General features: G+C 38.1%; 2 protein-coding genes across 4 annotated transcripts; one reads left to right on the top strand and one right to left on the bottom strand.

Annotated features, from left to right (window-relative positions):
• The first annotated feature begins 62 nt into the window (after window positions 1-62).
• polq (polymerase (DNA directed), theta) lies at window positions 63-21255 on the top strand. Of its 2 annotated transcripts, XM_060891517.1 has the most exons (32): window positions 63-399; window positions 1429-1537; window positions 1627-2266; window positions 3842-4024; window positions 5363-5493; window positions 5626-5782; window positions 5873-5981; window positions 6562-6775; window positions 6867-7008; window positions 8123-8269; window positions 8912-9124; window positions 9248-9390; window positions 10466-10655; window positions 10739-10881; window positions 11254-11447; window positions 11976-12100; window positions 12215-12458; window positions 12753-15271; window positions 15923-16063; window positions 16155-16357; window positions 17038-17278; window positions 17376-17569; window positions 17676-17810; window positions 18210-18384; window positions 18510-18636; window positions 18725-18843; window positions 18934-19118; window positions 20092-20203; window positions 20283-20407; window positions 20491-20632; window positions 20712-20818; window positions 21080-21255. In XM_060891517.1, exons 1-32 carry the CDS (start codon window positions 341-343, stop codon window positions 21191-21193), a joined length of 7782 nt encoding a protein of 2593 aa, XP_060747500.1. In that variant the 5' UTR covers window positions 63-340; the 3' UTR covers window positions 21194-21255. The 2 variants fall into 2 exon arrangements, with proteins under 2 accessions (XP_060747500.1, XP_060747499.1); XM_060891516.1 differs by lacking the exon at window positions 21080-21255 and having other exon boundaries at window positions 20712-21036.
• A 135-nt stretch (window positions 21256-21390) lies between these two features.
• birc2 (baculoviral IAP repeat containing 2) lies at window positions 21391-26745 on the bottom strand. 2 transcript variants are annotated; one of them, XM_060891519.1, is made up of 9 exons: window positions 26597-26745; window positions 23414-25071; window positions 23230-23329; window positions 23054-23132; window positions 22917-22959; window positions 22548-22790; window positions 22197-22451; window positions 21869-21910; window positions 21391-21692 (listed from the first exon to the last, which is right to left on the bottom strand). In XM_060891519.1, exons 2-9 carry the CDS (start codon window positions 24393-24395, stop codon window positions 21499-21501), a joined length of 1938 nt encoding a protein of 645 aa, XP_060747502.1. In that variant the 5' UTR covers window positions 24396-25071; window positions 26597-26745; the 3' UTR covers window positions 21391-21498. The 2 variants fall into 2 exon arrangements, with proteins under 2 accessions (XP_060747502.1, XP_060747503.1); XM_060891520.1 differs by lacking the exon at window positions 26597-26745 and adding an exon at window positions 26166-26303.
• Window positions 26746-26949: the final 204 nt, after the last annotated feature.

The following is a 26949-nucleotide window of genomic DNA, read 5'->3' as shown; positions in this document are numbered from 1 at the left end:
GCGCGTACCAACCCGGACAAATACGGTGAAACACCGCGGTTTATTTAAAAGAAAATTTTGTTTGTTTTTGTTTGTAGTTGATGAGTTAAAACAAGGGGTTTGATTTTAACATAAACACGCTTTTGACTGAATGTAAACAAGGTTTAATATTTACTCATTCTGAAAGAGTGTGTATAACATGAAAATAATTGTGATAAAGGATGAACAGCTAACTTTATTTCCATCTCTTAAACACCTGAAAATGCGGAATTAAGAAAAACTATATTTTAATCTTAACTGAACATTCGGCTTTTCTCAGTCACTGGAGAAGCATTTCATGTTTTAACTGACAGTCTGTGTGATGAATTGCTCATCAAGGACCTTTTACCTTGGACAACATCCTATAACAAAGAAAAATGGGTAAGAAACACAACCATTATCCAGGATTTTACTTTTAAATGCCTTCATTTAATTGACAGACAAATCTGATCACAAGCCACAGACCCATTTAGCTGTCAAATAAATTCCAGAAAGCCACATAATCAATATTTCATGAATATTATTTAAATGTGTGCAATAATATTTTTACAATTTACTATTTATTATTATTATTTATTTATTACAATTATTTTAGTTTTCCATTCCTGTACCTTCCAACAAATGCTTTAAAATCAAGTCTACATGGTTTACAAGCTACATGTTTTTAAGTGATTGATATTTGGAATGATCCCATTCAGTGATGTATAAAATTGTTTATAAGGAAGGAGTCTCCAGTGTCAGCACACAGAACATTTTCTGTTTTATTAGTTCAGAGACAGACAGACATACAGAGACAGACAGACAGATAGAGACAGAGACAGACATAGAGAGACAGAGACAGACAGAGAGAGAAACACTTTTGTGGTTATAGCTGTTATGGCATAAGTGACAGGATTTAAGTTATTTTGTGAATGTTACCCAACACTGAGAGTAACACTATGAACAGATAAACAAAGACGATGTGTAATTTAAATGTAAACATAATAATTGATAAATTGCTGTGGAATAAGTGAAAGTGAAAGTGACGTGACATACAGCTAAGTATGGTGACCCATACACAGAATTCGTTCTCTGCATTTAACCCATCCAAAGTGCACACACACAGCAGTGAACACACACACACCGTGAACACACACCCGGAGCAGTGGGCAGTCTTTTTTTTTTTTGCTGCGGCACTTGGGGAACAGTTGGGGGGTTCGGTGCCTTGCTCAAGGGCACCTCAGTCGTGGCCGGCCCGAGACTCGAACCCCCAACCTTAGGGTTAGGAGTCAAACTCTCTAACCATTAGGCCACGCTAAGATGAATAAATACACCTTGGGACATGCTGTACTGTTAGTAATGATAGCTATGCATCCTAATATCATGCTGTTGATTATTTTATTATAACAGTGATTTACGTATTTCCGGTAGATTACCTGTGGATGAAAAAGCAACGACTAGAAGGCCGAGTCCTTTCCATAATGCTCAGCCGTCTGAACATGGAATGCAGAAAAGGGGAAGCTGTAATAGCACTTCTATGGTAAGTGTATATGCTTTGATGCAGCTTATATACAAATGTACTGTTGTTTCATCTAACTGTTTGGATCTAAAAAAAAATTCTGCTTTCAGCAAAATGAGAAGAAACAGTTGATGCCTGTGGATTCAGATTCAGTGAAGGATGCAGGGAATATACAAGAGTCTAAATTAACCAGAGGAACATGCGGTATGCCTGTGAAAGCACCTAATTTACCAGAGAAAAGAGCTCACCTTTCTGAAATCAATGAAAATAATGGTCATCAAAAACTACAAAGCCAAAGTGAAGAAAATATTAAGCCTTTAGATGCAGTGCCATCAAAACCATTACTGGAAAATGGAAGAACAGATATGCCTAGCAAAAAAGCTAAGGACTTGAAGGACCTAGCTCAAAGGTTGTTGTTCAGTGAAACCAAGAGCAGCAGCGCAGGAAGGCAGAAGCTTGATCACAAGTCAAAATTTGAACACGAGACAGAAAACTGTTCACCTCACAAAAAAACCTATGACAAGCCGAAGTTAAAATTCAGAGAAGAGACGTTGGCAACCGGTTCGAATGGATCTATGAACGGTGCAAAGGATTACATATTGTTTAGTCCAACACACATGGTGGCTGCTGCCAAAAAAAGATCTGGTTTCCAGAAGCCGATGCCAAAGCATGGGAACCTGTCTGTCTCCATCCTCACTCCTCCACCTGGTCTGGATCTCAGCTCTATGTGCAGCTCACCAACAGATGCAGGTAGAGATATTCTGCACTCAACACCGTTAAACTCTATGAAACAAGGAAAAATTTGACTAGAAGTAACTTTTTCCTGTTAATGACCTCAGAAATGTTTGGTGTCTATTGCACAGACTCTGTGAGATCTAATAAATAATGAATTCCATCAGTGTAGCATTGTGCAACAGCATACCTAAATCATCTCACGCTCCTCCTAAAAGATATTTTATAAACATGCAGTTTAAAAAAGATCAAAATAGTCTCAACCTTCACTCCCAGGGCAGCTTACCACACCTAGAGGAAATTGTACCCTCTTCTTACTCCCACTTTTCGTTACTTTTGCTGTGATTGACAGGAGAGAAAAAGTATATCATCATGCATGACTATTTTTGCTCAGTGGACCGCCAGGTATGGATGGCTGTGCCATTTGGGATTAACACTCCATTTCCTGAATCACTGCCAGTATACAATTCCAGCTTCTTTGAAACCTGACTTGTATGTTTGTTTTGAGACAGAACTAGGAGCTAAGGATGTTTAGATGATGGTTGTAACTAAAAGCAACAGATTTCCCTTATGAAATGAAGAAACTTGTATTACTTCATACTGTACATTTTAGAGACAAGTGTGTCATTCAGTGTTAGAAACAATATAAGCAAGTGTTGAGTTGTTTGAGTTGAGTGTGGGCACATAATGTCATTTGGATGATGTTTAGATCTACAGTTTGATCGAAAATATTCTTCAGTTATAATGTTGAAACACTCTAGTAGGTCAACAGGTGATTAATTTGACCCCTTTCTCTGATGAAGTGTGTGAATGTGTGCCTTCTCATTCACATTATCAGAATTATTTGTTCATTTCAGGCCACACAGGCCACTCAGGTTGTACTTGTTCTATCCTAAATTGTCTCAAACCACGTCATTGCTATGCTCGCTTCACTGGCTTTCTGTAGCCACCTGTATTAGATTTAAAACATTGATGCTTCCCTAAAAATGCCCAAAACAGTCCAGCGCCCACTTCTATCAGACCCGCATTGCACGATGCTCCCTCCGATCCCACAGCACCGCTCGACTGACACCTTTGTGGTGGAATTATCTTCTCCTTGATGTCCCCTTGAGTCATTGGCTGTCTTTAAATGATATCCAAAGACCTACCACTTCCTGAGGTACTTAAAATAGCACTTAAGAAAACCCCACACACATTGATGTTGTTTTTACGGTCGGTTTGGATGTAAAAGACCGGTGGTATTTTTAGACCGGTGCTATTCTTATTCTGTGACCTTGTAGACCAGTATCAGGGCGTATTTCTTGATCGTTACTTCAAAGTGCTTTTGTAAGTCACTCTGGACAATGGCATCTTCCAAATGCCATGAATATAAATGTACATGGCACCCTGGGGTGGATTGACCTCAAATCCAGTGTGTTTTCCTGGGATAGACCCTGAATCCAACACACCACTGACCTAAATAAAGTGCTTAATGTAGATGAATAGATGTATGAATGTTTGGAAGATGCTAGATTGGTGTCTACAATCTTGTCTTTGTTTCTTCTTCTACTTCTTCTTCTGATGATTATTATTATAATATTAATCCTAAAACAGGGCACAGCATCCACATGGCGATTCCTGCTGATCAGGCAGACAAACTGCTGCTCTCCAGCTGGGGTCTTCCCAAACCTGTGCTGGAGAAGTACCAGAGTCTGGGTGTAAAGCAGATGTTCGAGTGGCAGGCTGAATGTCTCACTCTAGGCAAAGTGTTGGTGGGGAAAAATCTTGTGTACTCAGGTAATTCAACTTTTCTCTCTTCAACATCTGGTCAAATCACACTAATCGGAGATGTTTATTCTTCCATCAATTTTTTTTAAATGGAATGTATAAAATGAATGTCACCAGCATTTTACAGTGAGTCAAGTTGTAGATTTAGAATTTACAGCAATGGTGAAGAAGGATCAAATATTTATTTTCACAAGTTTAGCTCATTCATACTTAGCAGCATCATGGAAACAGATGCAAGCTTTAATGAAAACGAGTTTACTGCGTGTTATTCCTTCTCTGCACAGGTGACACACTCTTGCTCGTGTTTTGTTCAAGTCATGCCGGAAAGATCGTATTTACAAGTTGAACACATAAACAACATCACAGTGTTGTGAGTGGGAGTAATTATGATTGGGGAAACTGGGGTTTCTGTGAGCTCTGTTTCCAAGTTGGGACTATGTCCGTAAGATGAGAAATCATGGTGGAATCAGTAGATCTCAGAAGCTGATTTCAGTTATGTGTTTGGTATTAGGGAGGTTATTTAGATGCAATCAAATTGGTTAACACAAGCACCTATAGGAGAGAAATGGTTTGATTACCATATAATATGTAACATTAAACTTTACAGTGGCTTCATAAATTGATAGATAAGGTGTGTTCTGCTTTTTTTTTGCTTTCTATGTTCCTTGTTCTTCGTTTTCTTGAAGTTAAAAATCCTTGATGCCTTTTTTTTTTTCGTTCATTAAGAGAACGTACACCTCCTTCTGGCTCAGATCAAAGTGACCTAAACACACCTGATGATGTAATTACAACTTCTCAACTCAGAAATTATGACCTTCTCAGGATAACTTCTGCCTAAATTCAGTTCTATTCATTTATTGATCTGGGGACAAATAACAATTTTGTGGTATTCACCTGCGTCTATAAACAAGCAGACAACCTCAGGTGATGATGGCACAAAAAAAAACAACACATTTTACTATGTAGTCATTTTCACAGATTTTTATGTACAGAAACTTACAACTTATAACTTTTGAATATTATTTTATAATGCATTAACCATGAAAAGTGCTCTATATGCCACTGAGTGGTGCTGTTGAGTCGGATTGATCACAGCTTTTTTCCAATACACAGTTTTTTACCACAACATTTCAATAGAGGCAAAAGGATGTTTCACATCAATTATATGTATCATCCATGTGCTCTGTGGTTGTAGTTGTTGTTGAATGTTTAGTCATTATTGAAGCTTTTATTGTTGAGAAACATCACCACATTTCTTTAGAACACAAATAGTCTTTTAACACAGATTTGTTCGGCTTCACCATTGTGACCTTGCTGTCTTTTTTTTTTTTTTTTTTAAACTTTCAGCCCCAACAAGTGCTGGAAAAACTCTGGTTTCTGAGTTATTAATCTTAAAAAGAGTCTTGGAGACTAGACGTAAAGCCATATTTATCCTCCCATTTGTTTCTGTGGCCCGAGAGAAAATGTTTTATCTACAGGTTGGTTCACATTCACACTTTTCTTATGGTTCAGAATTTTTTTTTTGTCTATTTGTCGTGTTCAATTACAGTTGGTTTTCTCACCAATGCGTAATCCGTGTGTAAAGATTTTGCATTTGTGCTTGTTACCAGAATGTGTTTCAGGAGGCAGGTGTACGTGTTGAAGGCTATATGGGAAGCACTTCTGCTGCTGGCGGCTTCTCTGCACTCGATGTCGCTGTGTGTACAATAGAGAAAGCCAATGGGCTCATTAACAGGCTCATTGAAGAGGACAGAATGGATTTGCTTGGTAATTTCCTACGCATTGCTTTATTTACTGTATTATATGCATTGTGATCTCGATGCATAAGATATCACTTTTTTGCCTCTTCCCTCATAGGGATTGTTGTGGTAGATGAGCTGCACATGCTGGGTGACTCTGGGCGTGGATATTTGTTGGAGCTCTTGCTGACTAAAATCCAGTACATTGGAAAGAAAACAGCAGAGAAGTACGACACTTTATAAATAAATAAATAAATATCACGCTGGTATCTCTAGCTGTATTGCTAGAAGACCTGATCCAGGAAACAGATTTATTTGATAATTTAGCCAAAAAAAAACTCCTACAAAATTAGTCACTCAGCTAAGACAATTGGTTATTGCTTGTTTAGTTTTGGACTGGTGTTGGTTTATGATCACGCAACGCAATAAAACATGTAGAATGCAATGTATTTAAACATTAATACTGCTATAATGTTATACTATATTACATAAAACCTGGATGGTGAAAATTGCATTGATTTTGCTATCAAAGTAAATCTCCAAGGGACAAAATCATTTGGACATAAACTTAATCTCGGTTAGATTTCAATTATGTTAGATAGGTTAAGCCATCTCAAATTCCCTTATATACACTACGTACAGTATGCTTACTTCCTAGGTGCTCAAACAATATTACATTGTGCCCCAAGTAGTGCAATTCATGCTCAGTATGATGTTATTTCAGTTTTATCCACTGCACTGGAGCTCATGTAATAATTCAGATTTGGGCTACCCAAAATGTAACTGGTAAAGTTTTCCCTCCTGTAGGTGCACTGATAAAAGTTCCCCAGACGGTGTACAGATTGTGGGAATGAGTGCCACTTTGCCAAACCTGGATCTTCTAGCTCACTGGTTAAATGCTGAACTGTACCATACAGAATATCGTCCTGTGCCGCTGATGGAGTGGGTCAAGATCGGTGCTAAGATATACGATGGTGCCATGAATCTTGTCAGACCTTTCACTCCAGCTCTCCCTGTTAAGGTCAGGAATAAAAATGACAGTGAACATGAGTCGGTGCTGTGGTATACAGCTTTAAAATGTGGAGTATGTTTTTCTGTATTTCTGTATTTAGGGTGATGATGACCACATCGTGAGCCTCTGCTTTGAGACGGTGCAGGCTGGTCATGCTGCGCTGCTCTTTTGTCCTTCCAAAAACTGGTGTGAAAAGCTGGCAGACAGCATTGCCAGGGAGTTCTACAACCTTCATCACCACGGTGTGTACACTGACCTGCTCTGAACAGAATATTAAAAACAAACGAACAAAAAAATGGAAAAGCCTATTGTAGTGCTTTTGAGATGTAATGTAGTAAACTACATTAGAATCAGAATCATGTAGCCTAGATTACTGCTCCTGTCCTATTAATCTACGCTACATGATTCTGATTCTGATCAACAGATTTTGTAGCTCACCTACTTAACAACATCAGTAAAATCTAGATTTGTAAAGTTCCTTGTGACAAACTTTGATGTTGGCTTTCCGGAGCAAGTATTCCCAAAGACCGGTATGCTAGAGTGCGAATACTTTTTGAGGGGAGTGGATACGAGCATGTGACATCACCAAATACTCGTGACGCAATTCCCCTCATTGTGCCGAGTGTTTTGATATATCACCTTTTTTGACATTTGGCCATTTGACATATGTCCTTTTTGTGGTAATTTTTTTTTGGGGTGGTCGGGGCTGCACGAGACGTTACGTGACATCAACCGAATACCCGTGGGGAAGTTCCCCTCATAGTTCTGAGTGTTTTGATATGTCACATGTCAATGTTGTGGAAAGTTTTTTGATTTTGCATACGTTGGGGCTGCGGGAAAACCGAAAGGCCAGTCAGTACAACAATTTAAAACTTTTCTCTAGAGTATCACCCTAAAGAATCTGGGCGAGTTTGGTGTAGATAGCTCGAAAACTTGCCGAGTTATAAACCTCTAAATTTATAATGGGAGTCTATGGCAAAAAAGGCCACTTTGAAACACGGATTGTTTAGAAAAGTAAGAGCAACAAACTTACACACACACACTCACACATACACACACACACAAATCTACTTTGTACCATTATGTTAACAGAAAATAAAGAAATGGATGTCAGAAATGTCTGAATTATTATTATTATTATTATTATTATTATTATTTTCAGTTTAGGATAATCTATTAAGAAATAAAGCCAAGCAATATTGTCTTGTAGTAGATTCTTCCTTAGAAAAGCAGTAAATATTTGTTTTGAGTGGTTTGAAACCAATTAAAGATAAGGCCATTTTGAATGTAAGGTTTGAATGGTGGTTATAAGCTTTAAGTCGTGCTGAAGATTTCGTCATTATTTTTTTATTTTAGAGAAGCAATCAGAATGTGGAGTGCACTCTGTGTCTCTGAACCTCGAGGGTCTCCAGGATGTTGTAGCACAGTTAAAACGAACACCTGCAGGCCTTGATGAAATCCTGAAGCGCACAGTTCCCTGGGGTGTAGCCTTCCACCACGCAGGTACCTGCAGTTCACACCAACCATCATTGCCATCAGAACATGGATGAGTGTTCAGAAAGTCAACAGGCTTTTATTATCAGCTGATGTTTTTGCCGGTCTGAGTGCTCATTAAAACCAACTATATATGCCTTAAGAATGCATCATAACATTTTTGATTAGTCAAATTTAATTTTTCGTATAGTGGAGTAGGAAATAGTCAGTTTTTTTAGGTTTCCAAATTTTAATATATGTTTCAAACTGTAATATTGGAAAGCAAACACATACAAATAATATGTTTATGCTTAATGTTTTTCTGTCTTTCCTTTACCTCTTTGTTCGTTTCTTTCTTTCTTTCTTTCTTTCTTTCTTTCTTTCTTTCTTTCTTTCTTTCTTTCTTTCTTTCTTTCATTTCCCTTTTTTATCTTCCTGTCTTTTTTTTTGGGTCTAATCTCTTATCTGTTTAGCATTTAAAGGCTTAGTCACTTAACTGATTGCTTAAGGAACTGTACTGAATGGCATATTAGTAGGAATGTATGTTTATAATGTAGAGTATATTATTGTGAGGCTAATTAAATAATTATTAGTGAGGCTAAGAATAATTAGTTTCTGTCTAATTTGGTTGAAATAGTGATTAAATCATTGTGATCACATCTTCTGATTCAGGTTTGACATTTGATGAGCGAGACATCCTGGAGGGTGCTTTTCGTCAGGGCTTCATCAAGGTCCTAGTCGCTACTTCCACTTTGTCCTCCGGTGTAAATCTGCCTGCACGCCGTGTGATTATCAGAACCCCAGTGTTTAACGGACATCTGCTGGACATACTGACCTACAAACAGATGGTGGGACGAGCAGGACGTAAAGGAGTCGACACTGTTGGTGTGTCCTGTTTTTTTTCCCCCCATATATTTTTGAAAGTAATAGAATGTAAAGATGTCAAAAGATGTTTCCTATATCCAGAGGAGCACTAAGCATTGATTATTCTTGTATATTTTGTCCCAGGTGAGAGTGTCCTGGTGTGTAAGGAATCTGAACGCATGAAGGGCATGAGCTTAATCCAAGGATGTCTAAAGCCCATCAGCAGCTGCCTTGTGAAGCGTGAAGGAGAGGGAGTCACCACCAGCATGCTCCGAGCCATCCTGGAGGTTACAGCAACAATACTGCCTATTACCCTTATTTATGTGCTACCTGTAATGCATTTAAACTGTAGTTTAAAGCAGAGGTGGGAGTAAGTCACACATGTACAAGTCACAATTAAGTCATGAATGTCAAGCAAGTCTCAAGTCTCAAATGTGCGACTTAAGTCTGACTCGAGTCAAGTCGAGCCGCCATCTTTGAATCATTTAACTCCAGTCCGAGTCAAGTCTCAAGTCATGAATGTCAAGTCGAGTCTTTTTTTAATATTTGTCATGCAAGTCTCAAATTTGCGACTTAAGTCTGACTTGAGTCAAGTCATATGACTCGAGTACCCTGTCTCTGGTTTAAAGTACTTTGTGCCATGTGAAACTGCAGAATCATTTGTGTAAATTGTATTAACAGAACAGTTATTTTCATTTATACATATATATATATATATATATAATAATCTCCTTCTAAAGCAGCACTTAAAGAGTTTCGCTTGGGCGTTTTCTTGTTAATGTTTCTATTAGATAGTGCTGCTGTTGTTTTTTTTTTATTTTTTTATCTTAATCCCTGTGACGTGACATACAGCTAAGTATGATGACCCATACTCAGAATTTGTTCTCTGCGTTTAACCCATCCAAAGTGCAAACACACAGCAGTGAACACGCACACACTGTGAACACACACCCGGAGCAGTGGGCAGATAGAACTTAGATTTTTTTTATCTAGAATAGAAATACATTGTGTTACATAAGATGCCTGAATAATAGAACAAAAAATAGTTTTCTTTTAAAAAAAAAAGTAAATAAAAAAAATTCAGCACTTTTTCAGTTAAGGTAGACAAAAATAGACAAAAACCTAAACAAAAATATGTTGCATGAGTAATATATTTCATGACAGTTGTTTGTCTCCTCACAGTGAAATAACAGCACCAACCCTTGTGGTAATATATTTTTTTTTGTGTGTGGGTGCTTGTGTTCCAAGTTTGGATGTTGTCTTGGAAGGTGCAATTGTGTTTTGTGTACTAAGGCACGAAAGACGACCTGAGAGTTTGACCTTCTGCATCACCTTTAGCTCTTTTCTCTCATCCATCCTAAGATCATTGTGGGTGAAGTTGCCAGCACACCAGAGGAGGTGAAGATGTATGCTTCGTGCACGCTGCTGGCAGCCAGCATGACGTCAGAACAACCCGATCACCCTGGAGCGGCTCAGAGTCAGGGGGCTATTGAAGCCTGCATGGACTGGCTGATGGACAATGAATTTATTCACATCCAAAAGAAAGGAGACGGTGAGGAGACTTTAGGTATTGCAGATGTGTTTGACATAGTTGCAATCTCAACATGTGAGGGCAGCTGTGCTGTTCTGTTGCAGAAGAGAAGTATTGTCCTACTCATCTGGGTTCTGCCACACTGTCATCATCTCTATCACCTCCGGAAGCTCTTGGGATTTTCGCCGACCTACATAGAGCGATGAAAGGCTTTGTTCTTGAAAATGACCTGCATATTCTTTACCAGGTAAAGGTCATCTTTACTGTATCGGATTTTTTAACTCATAGAGAGTCATTTAATACATTTAATACTACCTACAGGGGAAATTTGGTGTCACAAAATAACTCTATCTCAGACTTTCGAATTATACACAAGTTATACTTGTGTGATAAGCAGTTGTGAGAGTGTGTTGTGTAACTGCAACAATTTTCTTTCAGTGTTAGTAGTAAAGTCTTGTTAGATCATTGATCTGCTTATACCATCCATCTGTCCATATCAAGTTCAATGTCAAAAGCTTTGATGATGCATCCCCAAAAATAAGAGTCAAGTTTATCATTTCTTGTATAAGTTGTAAAAACTTTGAACCGGTTCAAAAATTGATGTCTGACTGTTTCTCAGATAACGCCAGTGTACGTCGACTGGACAACAATAGACTGGTACCAGTTCTTCTGTCTATGGGAACAGCTGCCTTCTGCCATGAAACGAGTTGCAGAGATGGTAGGAATTCAGGAAGGATTTCTGGCACGTTCTGTCAGCGGGAAATTAATCGCCAAAACAGAAAAACAGCGTAGACAAATGGCTATTCACAAACGGTAATATTTTACTGTAGTATTCTTAAAAAATATTGAGTGGTTCATGTAATTCTTGGAAAATATGAATAACATACTTGTTTTTCTTAGCGAAGACAAATACGGTCCCCCAGGATTTAGTGGTTTTGGGATTGTAAACACTGACAGAAAATCAAGCATACTCTGTGATATTCGGAGGAGCTTGCAATGATAGAGAACACAGATTTTTTTGCAGATTTTGAACAAGACATATCACATGACCTCATCGAACATGAGTACAGCTATCAGAGAAAGTAGTTGCATATGTGTCTTTACTTGAAATAGTTTACAAGAAGAATCCTGTGCTTGCAGTTTCACCAATTCAAGTAGTTTTTTTCCAAAAATAAAAAACTAGTATCAAAAATTCAAGCATTTTTGGCCTTAATCAATCACAAAAAAAGCAACAATAAAGGGACTGCTAAATATTTGGGGGAGGTTGGTCTTTCAGTTTACAAAAATGTTCCAAAATAAATGTATTGTATTAATATCACTTTGTTTTGCTGTGTCCTATAGTTTTTTCACAACGCTTGTATTGTTGGATCTGGTCAACGAGGAACCTCTTGGAGTCGTGGCGAAGAAATACGGCTGTAGCCGAGGACAGCTGCAGTCACTTCAGCAGTCTGCCTCAACCTATGCAGGTTTCCCATCTGTTTATTACTCCCAACTGTAAAACTATGCAGTCTTTTTTATACGAAGCTTTGTTAAGAGCAGAATTTGTTTCTGGCAGTAAATAACTTTATTTGGAATGGTAGGAATGGTTACAGTCTTCTGTAACCGACTCGGATGGCACAACCTTGAGCTCCTGCTGTCGCAGTTCCAAAGTCGCCTGAGTTTCGGAGTGCAACGAGAGCTGTGTGATCTGGTCCGTATTTCTTTGCTGAACGCCCAGAGAGCTCGAGCTCTCTACAGTGCTGGGTTGGTTACCGTGGCTGAGGTCGCACGTGCAAATGTTACTGACGTGGAGAAAGCTTTGAGGAAAGCCGTTCCTTTTAAAAGGTAAATTTCACAGTGATTTTACGGAGCCAAGATGTTGGTGTTTTCCAGGTGCAGGTCCTGTTTACCAGCTTAAATGTTTTGAAAACTAACAGCTGTAATTCTTTTTTTTTTATTATCAAACTCTTACTTTTAGATTGAGAACATATTAAAGCAGGAAAATGCATTCATCACATTTATTGCTTGCAACCATGGACAGAAATATTGAAGATTAGACAAGTGCTGGCTTCCTGTCTTAATTATTGCAACACTTCTATTTAAAAGTTGACTAACTGCTTATGATATGTGTTCTGATAGTTCTCGGCAGGCGGTGGATGAGAGTGAGGAGGAGGCTCAGGAACGCAGAAGCATGCGATGTATCTGGGTCAGTGGGAAAAAGGCCTTGACTGAGAGTGAGGCTGCGCAACAGATTGTGTCGGAGGCCAGGCTGCTTCTCCAGCAAGACTTGGCACTTCTCGGTGTGGAGTGGAACCCCAACTCAATCTCGCCACAGACTATAACAAATTCATCTGATGAATCAACAGATTCCAGTTTACAGTCTGCCGAGGGTTCATCCAATGAGACTAATGTAAGAACTGAGAAATTGAGGAAGCTCGGAAAAGGACATCATATACCAGCTGATCAGAATCCTTCATCTGATGATGCTCAAAGTCATACAAACTCAAAATGTATGTCTGTAAATGTAGAAAATACAATGGCCCTTGAAACCCAATCTAGTGCGTTACACAAAGTACTAAAATCCATAAATGTCAAAGACAAAACAGGTCAGAATGGCTGCAACACTAACGAGATTTCAGAATCATCAAGCTGTAACCAAAGTTCTGATTTACACGGAAACTCAAACTCGCGTAATGATGAGCAATCTGCGAGACCACTATCCAAACGCAGACGGGTGGAAGATGAAGAAAAGGTTGGGGATTATGTGGCAAGAGTAACTGAAGCTGAAAACCCCTTTTTAGTAACAGATGCAAAGGTTAGGCCATCATCAACTGCTAAAGCTGAAAACCATAAGCCACAGACATGCTGTTTATCATCTTTTCCATTACATCTTGATAAAGCATTAGCGTTAACTGCTCAACCCCAATTTCTGTCTTATGGAGAAAAAACACCTACTGATGGAATCAGAAATGAATATGAAGCTTTAAATGAGATAAACAGGAAGGCTATGTCAGCAAAGGAGAAATACGCTGACTGTTACCAGAAAGAGCCAAATGCAAATAAGATTTTACGACAGCCCAGTCCTGGTACTTCTGTGAACTTTTTGATGAGTGCAAATGTAAAGTCTCGAGTTTCGTCTGAAGAAATACTAATTTCAGGAGAAAAGTGTAATTCTCCAGATTTGTACACAGGGGAATTAGAAGAATTTGGTGATAGTTTTCAGCTCGACACTCAGACTGAAAAAATGTTGCTGCAAGAGGACAAATTGAATCATAGCAACTATGATTCAAAGACGAATCATGAATTCAGGACTACACATTCAGGATTCAGTAGATATGGTGTGACTCATCTAATTTCATATTCTGACAATAATAGTCTAGTGACTGAGAACAAAAAAGACAATGATTCCTCACTAGTTTCTGAGAACATTCCAAATGCATTGCCTTTAATTATACCCAAACCAAAGTACAACATTTCACTCACAGACAGTCAAATGGAGAACCTTTTAAATTTCACAAACAACACAACTGAATCACGTGAAACACCCATAAAAGCCCAGGCTCAAACAGGCAATTCAGACCCTGTAACAAAAAAGATACCCGAAGGCATTGTGGACAACAGTCCCAACAGAAGCAGCAGTTTTCTCTTTGATAGCTTGTATGACAGCTCCATCTTGGAGGCCATGGAGGACGAGGCAGGCTTTGCTGAAGAATATGAAAATGATAAATCAGTAGATGCAAATACAAGTTCACGTTCACCAACCATGCCATTAAACAACGAGAACAAAGTGGTCGTGGAAGTGGAAGATCAAGAAGCAGTACAATGGGGCGAGTCTTCTTTTAACCTGTCCGAATGGGGCGATTCGTTACTCATAGGAGAGCACTATCTGGAGAAGCGGAACAGCGGATTTAAGGTTTGCGCCGGACCAAAAGATAGCATGAGAGAAGCAGATAAGCCTTGTTACACAGATGACGTTGTGTCTGAGATACTGGTGTCGCAAACTAACGCACGCCGTTCAGAAAGTATGACCGATTCTTCGTTTCATCTGAGCCCGGGGATGCAGGACCTTTTTGATAAGTGGTCTGACCAGTTTTCAACGTTCCATGAACCTCAAGGGCAACTTAATACAAATGTGACAGAGCAAAAGGTGGAGTCTGCTGTAGTTGAGCCTGAGCGCGCAAGTCAAAAATGTTCAGATGATTTACATGTAGGTAAAGGAAATTCCGTGAACCATGATCTTATTCCTCCCACACCAGTATGTGAGCCTGTCACACCCCGAGTCAAAATGACAACTTCTGCTGTACAGTCTCCTCTAAATCACCAAACTCACATTGAGTCTCGATTACATTTATGTCCAAATTCTGGCCCCAAGGATAATCAGCAACTTTGTGTGGAGCTGAAGGCCAGGTCACAATCAGAGACGTCCGTGACTGACGAGGGCTTTTCACTCCAGCTTTCACAGGCTGCCTCTATCTCCGGTTCTGCTTTCAGCAGTTCTCAATCCTTCTCTATTATTGACGTAGCAAGTGATAAAAGACTTTTTGAAACTTTTGTAAAGGAGTGGAAAACAAAAAAGAGATTTTCTCTGGCTGTTGCCTGTGAGAAGAAAGATGGCACAGCGCAGCCTGAATCGGTTATAGGGAGCAAATTTAAAAAAGGTAATTTGTGTATTTTGTTCAAATTGGGCACGTTATGCTGGGCTTCTACCACAATACGGATGATTTTCTGACATGCTACTTAAAAAATAGAGCTTTAAATGTATTGTTTATTATAAAACATTTAAATCATAGGTTTCTTTAGTGACCATTTGAAAAGGACAAAGAAAGAACAAAAGGTAATTGTTGATGGGAAGTTTATTTAACAATTTTGGAAGGAATCTCCAGGATAACAGTCAGCTGTAAAAACAATTCTTCCAACATCATGATGGAGCACTTTGTGCCTCTGCATATTCTCTGTAGTATCTTTTTACTAAAAGAGAGAGGAAAAAAGAAAGGTGAATGCTGCTAAAGTGTAAGTGATGGCATGTTGCATAACATTAAATGCAACTATAAATGGATGAGTATAACTTAATGAAGTTAAAGTTAATAAATAAACGGAAAAGAATTGCGTTGACAACTTGCTGTTTTATAAGTGGAATAAAACATTTATAAATGATCAATTTAAGGTTAATAACAGGCTGAGAACCAGTTGAGAACATTTGATAACCATTTCGCATTGGGGCACTTCCACGTCACATCACTGTTGATTATTTTCATATAAAAGTACACGCCTGGGTGTTTTATTCTTTACTTAATATTTTATGTTTAAAGCAACCACACCAATGAGGACCAAAAGAAAAGATGGCTTTGCCATAAAAGGACATGAGAATCTAATTGTAACTGGCTTATCTATATGCTGGGGAGGAAAGGATGCATATTACGTATCACTACAACAGGAATTAGCAGACACAGGTATGAAATGCACGTTTCACTTTAAATGCTTCATCTTTTTATAGTATTCTAAATAACACTTAAAAAGACTCTTCAAACTGATATATTCCAGCAGATATAAGTGCAAGCTTAGCACCACCTCCACTGGATGAAAATCTGCCAGTGGAAGAGAGGATGAAGAGCATTCAGTCCTGTGTGACACAGCCCACTTCTGGTGCTGAGGGTGTGACTGTTACCTATGACTATATTCAGGTGTATAAGACTCTCGTCCTGGCATGTGGACTTTCAATAAGTGGCATATTTGAGGACCCAAAGGTGAGGAACCCGGCTAATAATGTGCCTAATATATAATTGATACAATTGATTGTGTTCAATAATAGCAGCTCAACATGGACACAACAAAACAGGCACAAATTCCAGTTTTCGGCCTCTGAAAAAAGAGTGAATGCAGTCATTCTAATACCTTTAACCTCTAATATCAGACATTCACATGGACTTCTATGACCGGTGCTCACTAGCCTTAAATCTAGACTAAATTAGTCTTAAATTTTAGATTATTACATATTAATTTAAAAAAATGCACAAAGAGTTCAAGAAGTAAATGTTTATGGATCACTTACAAAATAATTTGTTGGAAACCATTGGTAAAGCCCCAAGGTTTTGTGATACAAGAAACTGAGTAGCATTCTCAAGCATTTCAAGCGAAAAGAGACTAGTGAAGAAATGACTATAAACTGATGCAGTAATGTAAGTGATAGATTACATTTTGTCTGTGTAGCAATAAACAAACCTATCCTTCTTAATGGATAAGATGTATTTATTGGCAAATCACTGTGTTAGAGGAGAAACAAGTCTTCAGGGTGTGCTGTTATTAGAAAACCTTAACACATCCTGAAGCATTTGATTTTTTATCTTGTAAAGCTGTGAAAGGAAATGTTTGCCTGACATTACCTGACCTGTACATCCACTGAAATGAGTTGTTTTTTTAATGTTAGATTGCTTGCTGGCTTCTGGATCCTGGCTCGAAGGAGCGCACACTTCACAACATGGTGACAAACTTTACTCCGCACGATCTGCCCTTGTTGGAAGGAATTAGCCCAGGACAGCGTGTGGAAAGTCTAGGAATATACGGAGACTCAAGTCATTCCGGTCGATACAGAGCAGCAGTCGAGTCTGTACTTATCTTCAGAGTCATGACACAACTCAACATTCTCATGGAAAAAGATGGGTTCTCAGGTGCTTAGCGCAGATTTGATGTCTTTTTACATTTATAATAGTTGGTCTATAATAGTTACTGAATTGCTTTCTGTATGATTTTTTTTTTGATTGTCAGATGTATTCCAGCGAGTAGAGATGCCCACTCAGTACTGCTTGGCTCTCTTGGAGCTGAATGGTATTGGGTTTAGCGTCACTGAATGCGAAGCTCAGAAACATGTGATGCAAGCTAAACTCAGTGACCTGGAAAACAAAGCCTATCAATTGGCTGGTCACAGCTTCTCTTTGACCAGTCCAGAGGATGTTGCTGAGGTCTGTTTCAATCTGGACAATCCTTATAAAAACTCTTCATTGATTTGAGTTGTGAATGAAATGATTTTTTCCACCTATTTGTACGGATCTTTTGTGTAAATTCTAGGTATTGTTCCTTGAACAGAAGCTACCTCCAAATGGTGATTTGAATTCTTTAAAGAATAAAAAGACTCTGGGCTACACCAGGCGAGGAGGAGCAGGAGCTTGTGTCAAATTTTCCAAACAGTTTAGCACAACAAAGGTATTATCAATGGTCATTTATTCAGTTTAGACTATGACCTTTACCACAATTAACAAAAGTTTCCATCATTGTTTTACATGCAAAAAATATATAAAATGTACCACTGTTTTATAGTTTAACCACAAAAATGTAATGCAAAAACCAATGCAAAATGTAGGCAAAATGAAATGAAAAAAGGATTCTGAAACTATTCAGAGGATATGAAAGAAGCTGGAGGAAGTGATACAAGCACAAAAGTTACTAAAGAATTTTTTAACACATTTTGCAATTATGCAACAAAAATTTTTGTGAAAAAAGTTTCTGTTAAGCTAGCACAGAATGAGAATCGTGTAGGCATATTAACTAGTTCTAGCACAATGATACACCCACCAGACATACTTTCATTTTTTATTTCAAAAGGATGTTCTAGAAAAGCTCCAGCCATTGCATCAGCTACCTGGGGTCATTCTAGAGTGGAGGAGAATAACAAATGCCATGACCAAAGTGGTTTTTCCCCTGCAAAGGAAAAAGTGCTGGCACCCTAAACTAGAGATGGACAGAATTTACTCAGTATCTCAGTCACATACAGCTACAGGTGAAGCTTCATAGACAGAAATCTGATGCATTGACAGTATGAATTAATCATTTAGCATTCTTTCTTATCTCTGCATGTTTTCACATATTAATTACGTTTTCATTTTGTCCCTCTGTGCTTCATAGGAAGGGTGAGCTTTACAGAACCCAATATCCAGAATGTACCAAAAGATTTTGAAATCCAAATGCCAACGCTTATTGGAGAAAGCCAACCATCACAAAATAACATGGCCCTTATCTCAAACAAGACAAGGTCTGGTTCTGTGCAAGTGGAAACAGTAAATGCAAAATAATGCATAATGTTTTTCTACCGACTCAAACATTTACATGTTTTTCCAAAGGGCTAAAATATCACGGACAAGACGTCAGTTGGTGTCACTGATCAAAGATTCAGACAGATACCCAGAGAAGGGGATGCCTTTTTCTGTTAGCATGAGACATGCTTTTGTTCCTTTCTCAGGTAAAGAATTTTTTTTTTTTTTTTTTTTAGAGGAATATATAGAAAAGTTTTAGTAGCTGTGATTAATCATCATACTTCTTGTTTTAATAGGAGGATTAATATTGGCTGCAGACTACTCCCAGCTGGAACTCCGTATTTTGGCACACTTGTCCCGTGACAGACGGCTTCTCCAGGTCCTCAACAGTGGCGAAGACGTTTTCAAAAGCATTGCTGCAGAATGGAAGATGGTGGATCTGGAGTCAGTTGATGATTGTATGAGACAACAAGCTAAACAGGTAAGATACTGCTGTGCCCGTATGTCCCGGGGATGTCCCGGGTATGTCTTTGATTCAGGTCTGGTGGTTCTAGTCCCTCAACAATCACCCACCTGCTTTTAGCAAAGATTCGTGCTTACTTCTGCTTGAGTGACATCAATTGCACATGCTCCTTAGAATGTCAAGACCAGCGATCAAGTTTCTAGATCTCTGTTCAAGTGTTGAGTTGAAATTTAGTCAGTGGCACCATGTAGGCGCTGAATTCTCAACTTTGATTCATCAGAACATGTTGATTCATTTTCTATAACAGCAACCCTGACAGTCATGCAGCTGTATATTACAGGTTTATATTAATTTGTTCTTCTAATTTTTTGTAGTAACAGCTGATTCATAGGGATTTATTGGGCAGATGCTTCACATATTCTAAAACTAGTAAGAAATGAGTTATAAGGAAAACTGTTTGTTGATAGAATGTTTTCTGTTCATCCATTATGAAAGGAGTCTTGGGGAAGTGGTAGCTTAGTGGTTAAGGTGTTGGACTGATTGGAAAGGTTGTGAGTTCGAACCCCAGGTCCACTAAGCTGCCACTCCTGGTCCCCTGAGCAAGGCCCTTAACCTTCAGTTGCTTAGCTGTGTAATTGAGATAAATGTAAGTCGATAAGGCCATCTGCCAAATGTGGTAAATGTAAATGAGTCTCTAGTATCAGTGTTTTGCAGTTTCTGAGTAGGTCTGATAAAATGACTTATCAGTTGTCATCATATGTTACAACATTAACTGAAACTGTTAGTGTGCAAAAAAGTCAGGGTGGGGATTTAATGGTTAATATATTGCGGTTGTAAAAGAGTAATAAAACACATGCAAATGCTTATGTCTCAGTTATACACGCCCAAGCGTGTTATGTCGCCGCTACCTGCCATTTTTAATATAATGTTTAATTTTTAATAGTTTTTAATATAATGTTCCAGCAGATTTGTTGTGCTCCTGTTCCTACAGATTTGTTATGGAATAATCTATGGCATGGGAGCAAAGTCATTAGGAGAGCAAATGGGTATTGATGAAAACGATGCTGCCTGTTACATTGAGACATTCAAGTCCAGATACACAGGTAAATTCCAGAGTAGTTCTTAGATTTGTAACATCATTACAAATTAGGTTGTGATTCTTTACTTTATTTTTCCCCAAAGGTATACAGGCATTTCTTCGTGAAACTGTAAAGAGCTGCAGTAAAAATGGATTTGTGAAGACATTACTTGGCAGGAAACGGTTTTTGCCTGGAATCAAGGAGTCAAACATGTATATCAAGTCTCATGTAAGGTTCTTTATTAGATTTCTTTAAAATGATGGGAAGCAAAACAAACGGTTCTTAATAAGTTGGTTTCCTTCTCGCTTCAGTCAGAACGGCAGGCAGTCAACACGACAGTCCAGGGCTCTGCAGCAGATATCGTCAAACTGGCTACTATCAATATCCAACGTAGACTGGAGGAGGCTTTTCCTGAAGTGCTGCTATCACATCAGCATTACATCAGTGGGACAGGTAAATCCTCCTGTCACTAATGTGAAGGTGACCTTTCTGTCATTAGGACATTCATGACATGATTTTTTTAATTTATTAGACAAAGGAAGGTGCAGGTCTCGGCCCAAACCTTCTCAAGGAGCCTTCTTTATACTCCAGCTTCATGACGAACTTATTTATGAGGTTGCAGAGGAGGATGTCATCCAGGTGTGTAGACTTCTTTTAAAATATGAATTCTCAAAACCTAATCGTGATCGAGACCAGTGTCTGGAGGTCGAAAGAGAATATAACTCTCAGGGAGAAGGAGGGATGGCTTTATTCCTTATTGATCCCCGATGTCTGAGAGCTCATGTATACATAAGACAGCACATGTATGAGAGTGAAAAGCTAAATAGTGAGTGAGAACTTGCAGATGACTAAAATTGGGAGGCAATAATAAATGTTTTTTTCCTCTCTCTTTTTAATCAGGTTGCACAAATTGTGAAACGGGAAATGGAAACTGCTGTAAAACTGTACGTGAAGCTCAGAGTGAAGGTTAAAGTGGGCCCAAGCTGGGGAAACCTTGAAGAGTTGGATATATAATATCTATTGCTATGGATTTCTTATACCAGAGTTGCTGCTTTACAAAATTACTGTATGTACTTCTGTTATTATCCTTAATGAACATGTACAGGAACTTTTAAAGGATGCTTAATCATGGATTGAATGTATAGTTATTAAAGTGTGAACATGAATTCATATTCTTATTTTTAGCCTGTAAATAAAAACCAAAAAAGAGACAACTTTCGAATGACTTTAATAAATCTGCCAATCACACTATGTCTGAATATTTATTATTATTATGTAATTACAGTTCAGACACTATGTACCTAAAGCACTTGGCACAGTTAAGACAGAAAGGTGCGTACAGTGCCTTTTACCAAGCCTCTACATATGGGGCACTTGCGTAATGAAGGAGCACACTCTTTACACACCACCAGGTGCCCACATGGTATAAAGACAATGTTGACCTCTTTATCCATGCATACTTTACATGTGCGTTCTTCTTGAAGTCTCCGGAGCTGTTCCTCCATTGGCAAATCTGTAAAATAATTTAAAACACATTACTTTATTAAAGAGTTTCCGTATTGTTCAGTCTTTTAGGGCAGGATCTGTATCTGATTCCCTTAGTGGAAAAAGCTACAAACTGAACCAAAAAAAAAATATCCAAAAGACTAAAAACAAAAGCAAACAAAAAAACCTAATATTTGAAGATACCTGAAAGATCTTGACTCGGTGATACAGCTTCATTTGTCTGGGCTGAAATTGCAGCAAAAAGAACATCAATGGATTGTCAGTAATATGTTGTGGTGTATGTTTGTTGTGGATTTCTCCCTGCATACTTAAAAAAATAAAAATAAATAAAAAAAAAAAAAAATCTACAAGTGTTCTTTGAGCATCGCTTTTATTTTTTTTTAAAAAGGGATCCCTTTTATATGTTCCTACCTGCTATAAGGTGTCAACTATAACGGTTTTTACAGAGACAAACACCAAACACGCAATTCACAGACAAAAAAACTACTAAATAATATAAAAGATTTAATACCCATTAGCTCTCTCAAGAGGTACACATCATTCTTTTTGATCCAGTTGCGGAACACCTCTGCTGCTGCATTCCCCTTTGACAAGACCAGGTCGATGAGCTGACCGGTCTGCTGCTTGACTGAAGTGCAGTTGCGTATGGTGTCATACTCCTTCTGTGAAATGACATTCTCCTCCAACAGATGATCCATTAGGCTCTGGACACTTTTCAAACGCTGTGTCAAGGCAGCATGGTGCTTCTTCAAAAATGTAAATCCATCTACAAACAAAAAAAAAAAGGAAAAAAAGTTAGACCGATATTTACCTTATTTAAATTTAAACTGGCAAATGAACCTGCATGAAGCTGAAGCCACACCTGATGCCATTGCCTCTGCAAACATTTCTCGTTCCTCTTCTCTTTTTTCGTCTTCAGCACTCAACAGATCAGACACCAGTTCCTGGACAGTTTTATAGTTTTCTCCGCTAGTAAGAATTTTGCTCTGGACCGTCTGCTTCACTAAACTGCGCTCAAAGCCCATTTCTAGCGCTGCTTTCACCACAGGTGTGTTCATCATTACAGCATCTTCTGAGCGCTCTTCTCCAGGACCCAAATGTACAACTATTAATACAAATGAACAAAAAAACATTAATTTATACCAAAGTGCTGTTGAAGGCTCAGTCCTGATTGGATAGGTGTTAATTCATTATCCATAACAGCATGGAATTCTTCATATTTATTACTTACCTGGTGGATCAACAAATTCTCTTGAGTCTCCATTGTTCAACAGCTATAGGGAAAAAAATAAGAACCAAAGTAGATCCTCTTGTGGTAATAAATCGTTAGAAAGTAGACAGTATACATGACTCTTTGCCTTGACATACCTGTTCAAACAATCTTGGAAATCTAGCTTGGATCTGATGAACAAACTCTTGCCCCTTTTCTTGCAAAAGATACTCACACCTGCAACAAAAAGTGATTTAAAAATTTGAGTTTAAGCAACAACAAAAACAAAAACCCTAACTGAATAGAAAGAGTCATTGAGACAAAATCACTTTACCTGGGAAACCATTTAGCATGTTCAACCCAAGGATCATCTCCTGATTCCCAACATCTGAGTCCTCCATCACAACAGAAGCACTTGACATCGTCATTACGACCTACAAACAAGCAATGTTCCTTAGATATCATGCTGAATGAATAAAATAGACAAACCAAAGTAATGAAAGCTCTGCTGTTCTCACCAACATAGTAAAAACCAGCCTTGGCCAGCTGGTCTGGGCGGACAGGTATTCTTGAAGGCCAGTTAACAAATGTAAGCAGCCTTTCTTCACACTGCTGCATTGCTGGGTTGGAGACATTGGCCAAACCACCAGCTATTGGGATGTTATCAGCTCGGTCACCTCTCACAAAGCGGCAGTTTGGGTAATGCCTCTGGTGCTCAGATAAAGCCCTATCTCCAGGCTCCCAGTTGCTCAGGTGCCCACCACAGCTGAAGCATGCCACTCGGTCTCCTTGGCTGAGATAATAGAAACCAGCCTTAGCAAGCTCTGCAGGGGTGATTGTGGCAAGCGTCCAGTTTTGAAAGGTGTCCAAGCGATCCTGTTCACGTCGCATACTGGGATTGTGGCAAGCAGGTGGCCTCAGATGGGACATGTCTTCCACACCACGAGTTGACAGAGGGCTGGAGGGGGCAAGGTTGCTCATGTTCAGATATCCAGCTTGCTCATCTGTTGGGCCTGAAGCTGAAGTGGCTGCAGGAATGTTTAGTTGCAGGATAGTAGCATTGCGAAGAGGTGAAAAGGCTGAATGAGAGGATGACAAGAGATTGGCAGTAGAAGGCAAGCTCTGAATGAAAGTGCAGTTGGGGGACATTTGCTTGTGCCTCTCGGCTGGACATTCTCCTGACTGCCAGTTGTCAATGGTGACGTTGCAGCGGAAACACTGGACTCTATCACCTGTGCCAGTGTAAAAAAAACCAGCACGGGCAAGGCTTCTCTCAGTCACCGGTGCTGAGGAGGGAAACTTTGCGAAGGTCGAAATGCGAAACAGTTCACTTGTATTATCATATTGTAGGTCTGCTGGTGCACTGGTACGACACAGACCTCTTAGGAAAGGACTATTTTGTAAGATTTCCATTATAAAGAGAAAAACAGGGATGCCCTCAGGGAGAAGGGCTTTATTTATCACACCCAGGATCTTAAATGCACACTGGTGACTACACATGTGAGGAAGAACACTGAGCTATGAATGCCAAATGAACAAAGATGACAAGAACATAAAACCTCACCAGTAACTTTCTAATCACCACAAGACAATGCATGTTTTTCTTGACTTGAAAAGGAATAGTCTGATACCAATTTTACTTCAAATTAAACATGAATCATGAACCACACCAAATTTAACACCAGTGTATTCAGCCACTAACAAGCCAAAATGCCAAATCTGATGGAATGATGCAAAACCATGGCTTCTCATGACAACTAAATCTGAACTCAAATCAACCAACAAGTGTTAGAAAGAACATCTTGTGTACAAAAGTGAGTGTTGTTAAAACATAAAACTGAACTTAGTAAGTGTTATGTAAAAACATAAAACTGAACTGACTGACCATCCAACTCTACCTGATCTTCACCCAGGATCATTAACAAATTCAATAAACCAACCCAGACACGATGGAAACATCTTTAAACAAGACATTATGTGTTAAATGACAAACCCTATAGCAACAAACTTCCTGGATGTGGTAAAGAAAGCCCTTCTCCCTGATAACATCCCTTATGGTGGGGATTACATGTCCATGAGTGAAGATTTAATGTAATTATGAAATTAAATTATGTTTCTTCAGAGACAGAGCTCTGATTTGGTAGGAGAAATCCCTTTTCTTGGGCAGCACGGTTACCTGGGGATAAAAAGAAAAATGTCATCTGATGCAGATAAATTGTGAAAGAATGACACTTGCAGTTTCTAACCGCACTGACTATATAGACCAGGGGTGTCCACTCTTCTTCACAAAAGGACCCGTGACCTTTCACGTAGTTAATATGAAAACCTACATCTATACCAGCATTTTACTGATGCAAAATAAAAGATGCAAATGTTTAAGCAAACCAGTATGTAGATGGTTTCATCAATGGGTTAGATTTCCACATTCTCTTGCCTTTATGATTCAGCAAGCATGTGTTAGTCATGAGACGGCAGTAAAATTTAAGAGGTGACAAGAACAAGAGGAAGCTTTTGATTGGTCCAACACAACCCACCTTATTATATATATATACACATACATATATACACACATATATATATATATATATATATATATACACACATATACACATATATATGTATACATATACACATATTATATATATATACACATATATATATATATATATATATATATATACACATACATATATATATATATATATATATATATATATATATATATATATATATATATATATATATATATATATATATATACATATATATACACATACACATATATATATATATATATATATATATATATATATATATATATATATATATATATATATATATATATATATATATATATACACACACACTTATTTTATATAATAATAGGCTTTTATAACAACGAATTAAAACGAACAGTGACCAAACAGTTGCTTTTTTTTTTTTTTTTTTTTTACAAGGACAATTAAATTCCTTGTTCTATTCGAAAACGTTATAGTCGAGATGTTTAACTGGTTCGTCATTTTATTTAGGACATCAACCCAGCCCCAAAACAAAAGCTTTACAAAAATAATTTTCTGTATTTTTCTGTGAATAAACACCATCAGACATTTAGACGCTGAGCCCAAACTGTCACAGTCTCCATTTTGTTACTGGTTTTTCTGATTTAGTATTTAGATCATATACAACGAACAGATTAATGATAAGAAAACAAAAACAAACCACTGGCTAATATTCATGGACAACGATTTTTTTAGTCAATGTCAGACTCACCATATAAGGCCGACAAATGAAGACAGACCGCGCTTATAGTTATTAGTGTTTCAGGTCCTGTTCCGACGCCTTAAAATGGCTTTAACCGGAAGTTGATGTCAACGGAAAAAAATGTTACGCAAACCGCAAAGAATTTTTTTTTTTTTTGAGATTTTGTCAGCTCATATATTCGTGTTCTTTCCTTTTAAAAATTTTAATTAAATAAATCATGGGAATTTAGAAATTGACCTTTTTTCGTGATATGCGTCAGAAAAGTATTATAGAGTAAAAGCTCTAAAATAAATAAATAAATAACACTACTCAAGTATTAGGTTTATATTATTATTATTATTATTTTAGAATTGCAGAAACATAATTCACTGACATATACACGCAGAAAATAATAATTCTGTTTTAATGACGATTAGAAATGATACGGTTATATTACTTACTTTAGGAGAACTTGTTCATGCGGCTGTTGCTTCGGTGTGAAGCTTTGTTTGAATGTTGAAACTGAAGTGTTTTCCGGGTTAGTCAGGGACTTTCCAACGCCTCTTAATCATAGAAAATAAACCTAATCTGTCCTTTAAAATATCTGTGTTTAAACAGTCGTCCACATCCCTCGTTTATAAACAATATAAATGGTGTTATAAATGTCTCCATACGCTAATACAATTAATACATTTTGAAGCGTCATAAATGTAAACACACGCTGGTGTCGACTCTCCGATTCATATGGAAGTATTTTGCGGATTATTTTCGTTTGTGAACGAATGAGGTTTTTGAACAAAATTTAGAATCGAGC

This window comes from Tachysurus vachellii, chromosome 17, assembly GCF_030014155.1.
Source record: "Tachysurus vachellii isolate PV-2020 chromosome 17, HZAU_Pvac_v1, whole genome shotgun sequence".
Taxonomy (NCBI): domain Eukaryota; kingdom Metazoa; phylum Chordata; class Actinopteri; order Siluriformes; family Bagridae; genus Tachysurus; species Tachysurus vachellii.
Note: the sequence above shows the minus strand (reverse complement) of the source record. Positions and strands in the feature narration are given on the sequence as shown.

Coding starts and splice junctions, on each gene's coding strand:
- polq (XM_060891516.1), top strand. CDS start 341: ATGAATTGCTCATCAAGGACCTTTTACCTTGGACAACATCCTATAACA. Junction 12,101..12,214: donor GTCTGCCTCAACCTATGCAG/GTTTCCCATCTG, acceptor TTGGAATGGTAG/GAATGGTTACAGTCTTCTGT. Junction 18,844..18,933: donor TGCTTTTGTTCCTTTCTCAG/GTAAAGAATTTT, acceptor TTGTTTTAATAG/GAGGATTAATATTGGCTGCA.
- birc2 (XM_060891519.1), bottom strand. CDS start 24,395: ATGTGTAGTCACCAGTGTGCATTTAAGATCCTGGGTGTGATAAATAAA. Junction 22,960..23,053: donor TTCCAAGATTGTTTGAACAG/GTATGTCAAGGC, acceptor TTTTCCCTATAG/CTGTTGAACAATGGAGACTC. Junction 21,911..22,196: donor CCTCTTGAGAGAGCTAATGG/GTATTAAATCTT, acceptor CTGCAATTTCAG/CCCAGACAAATGAAGCTGTA.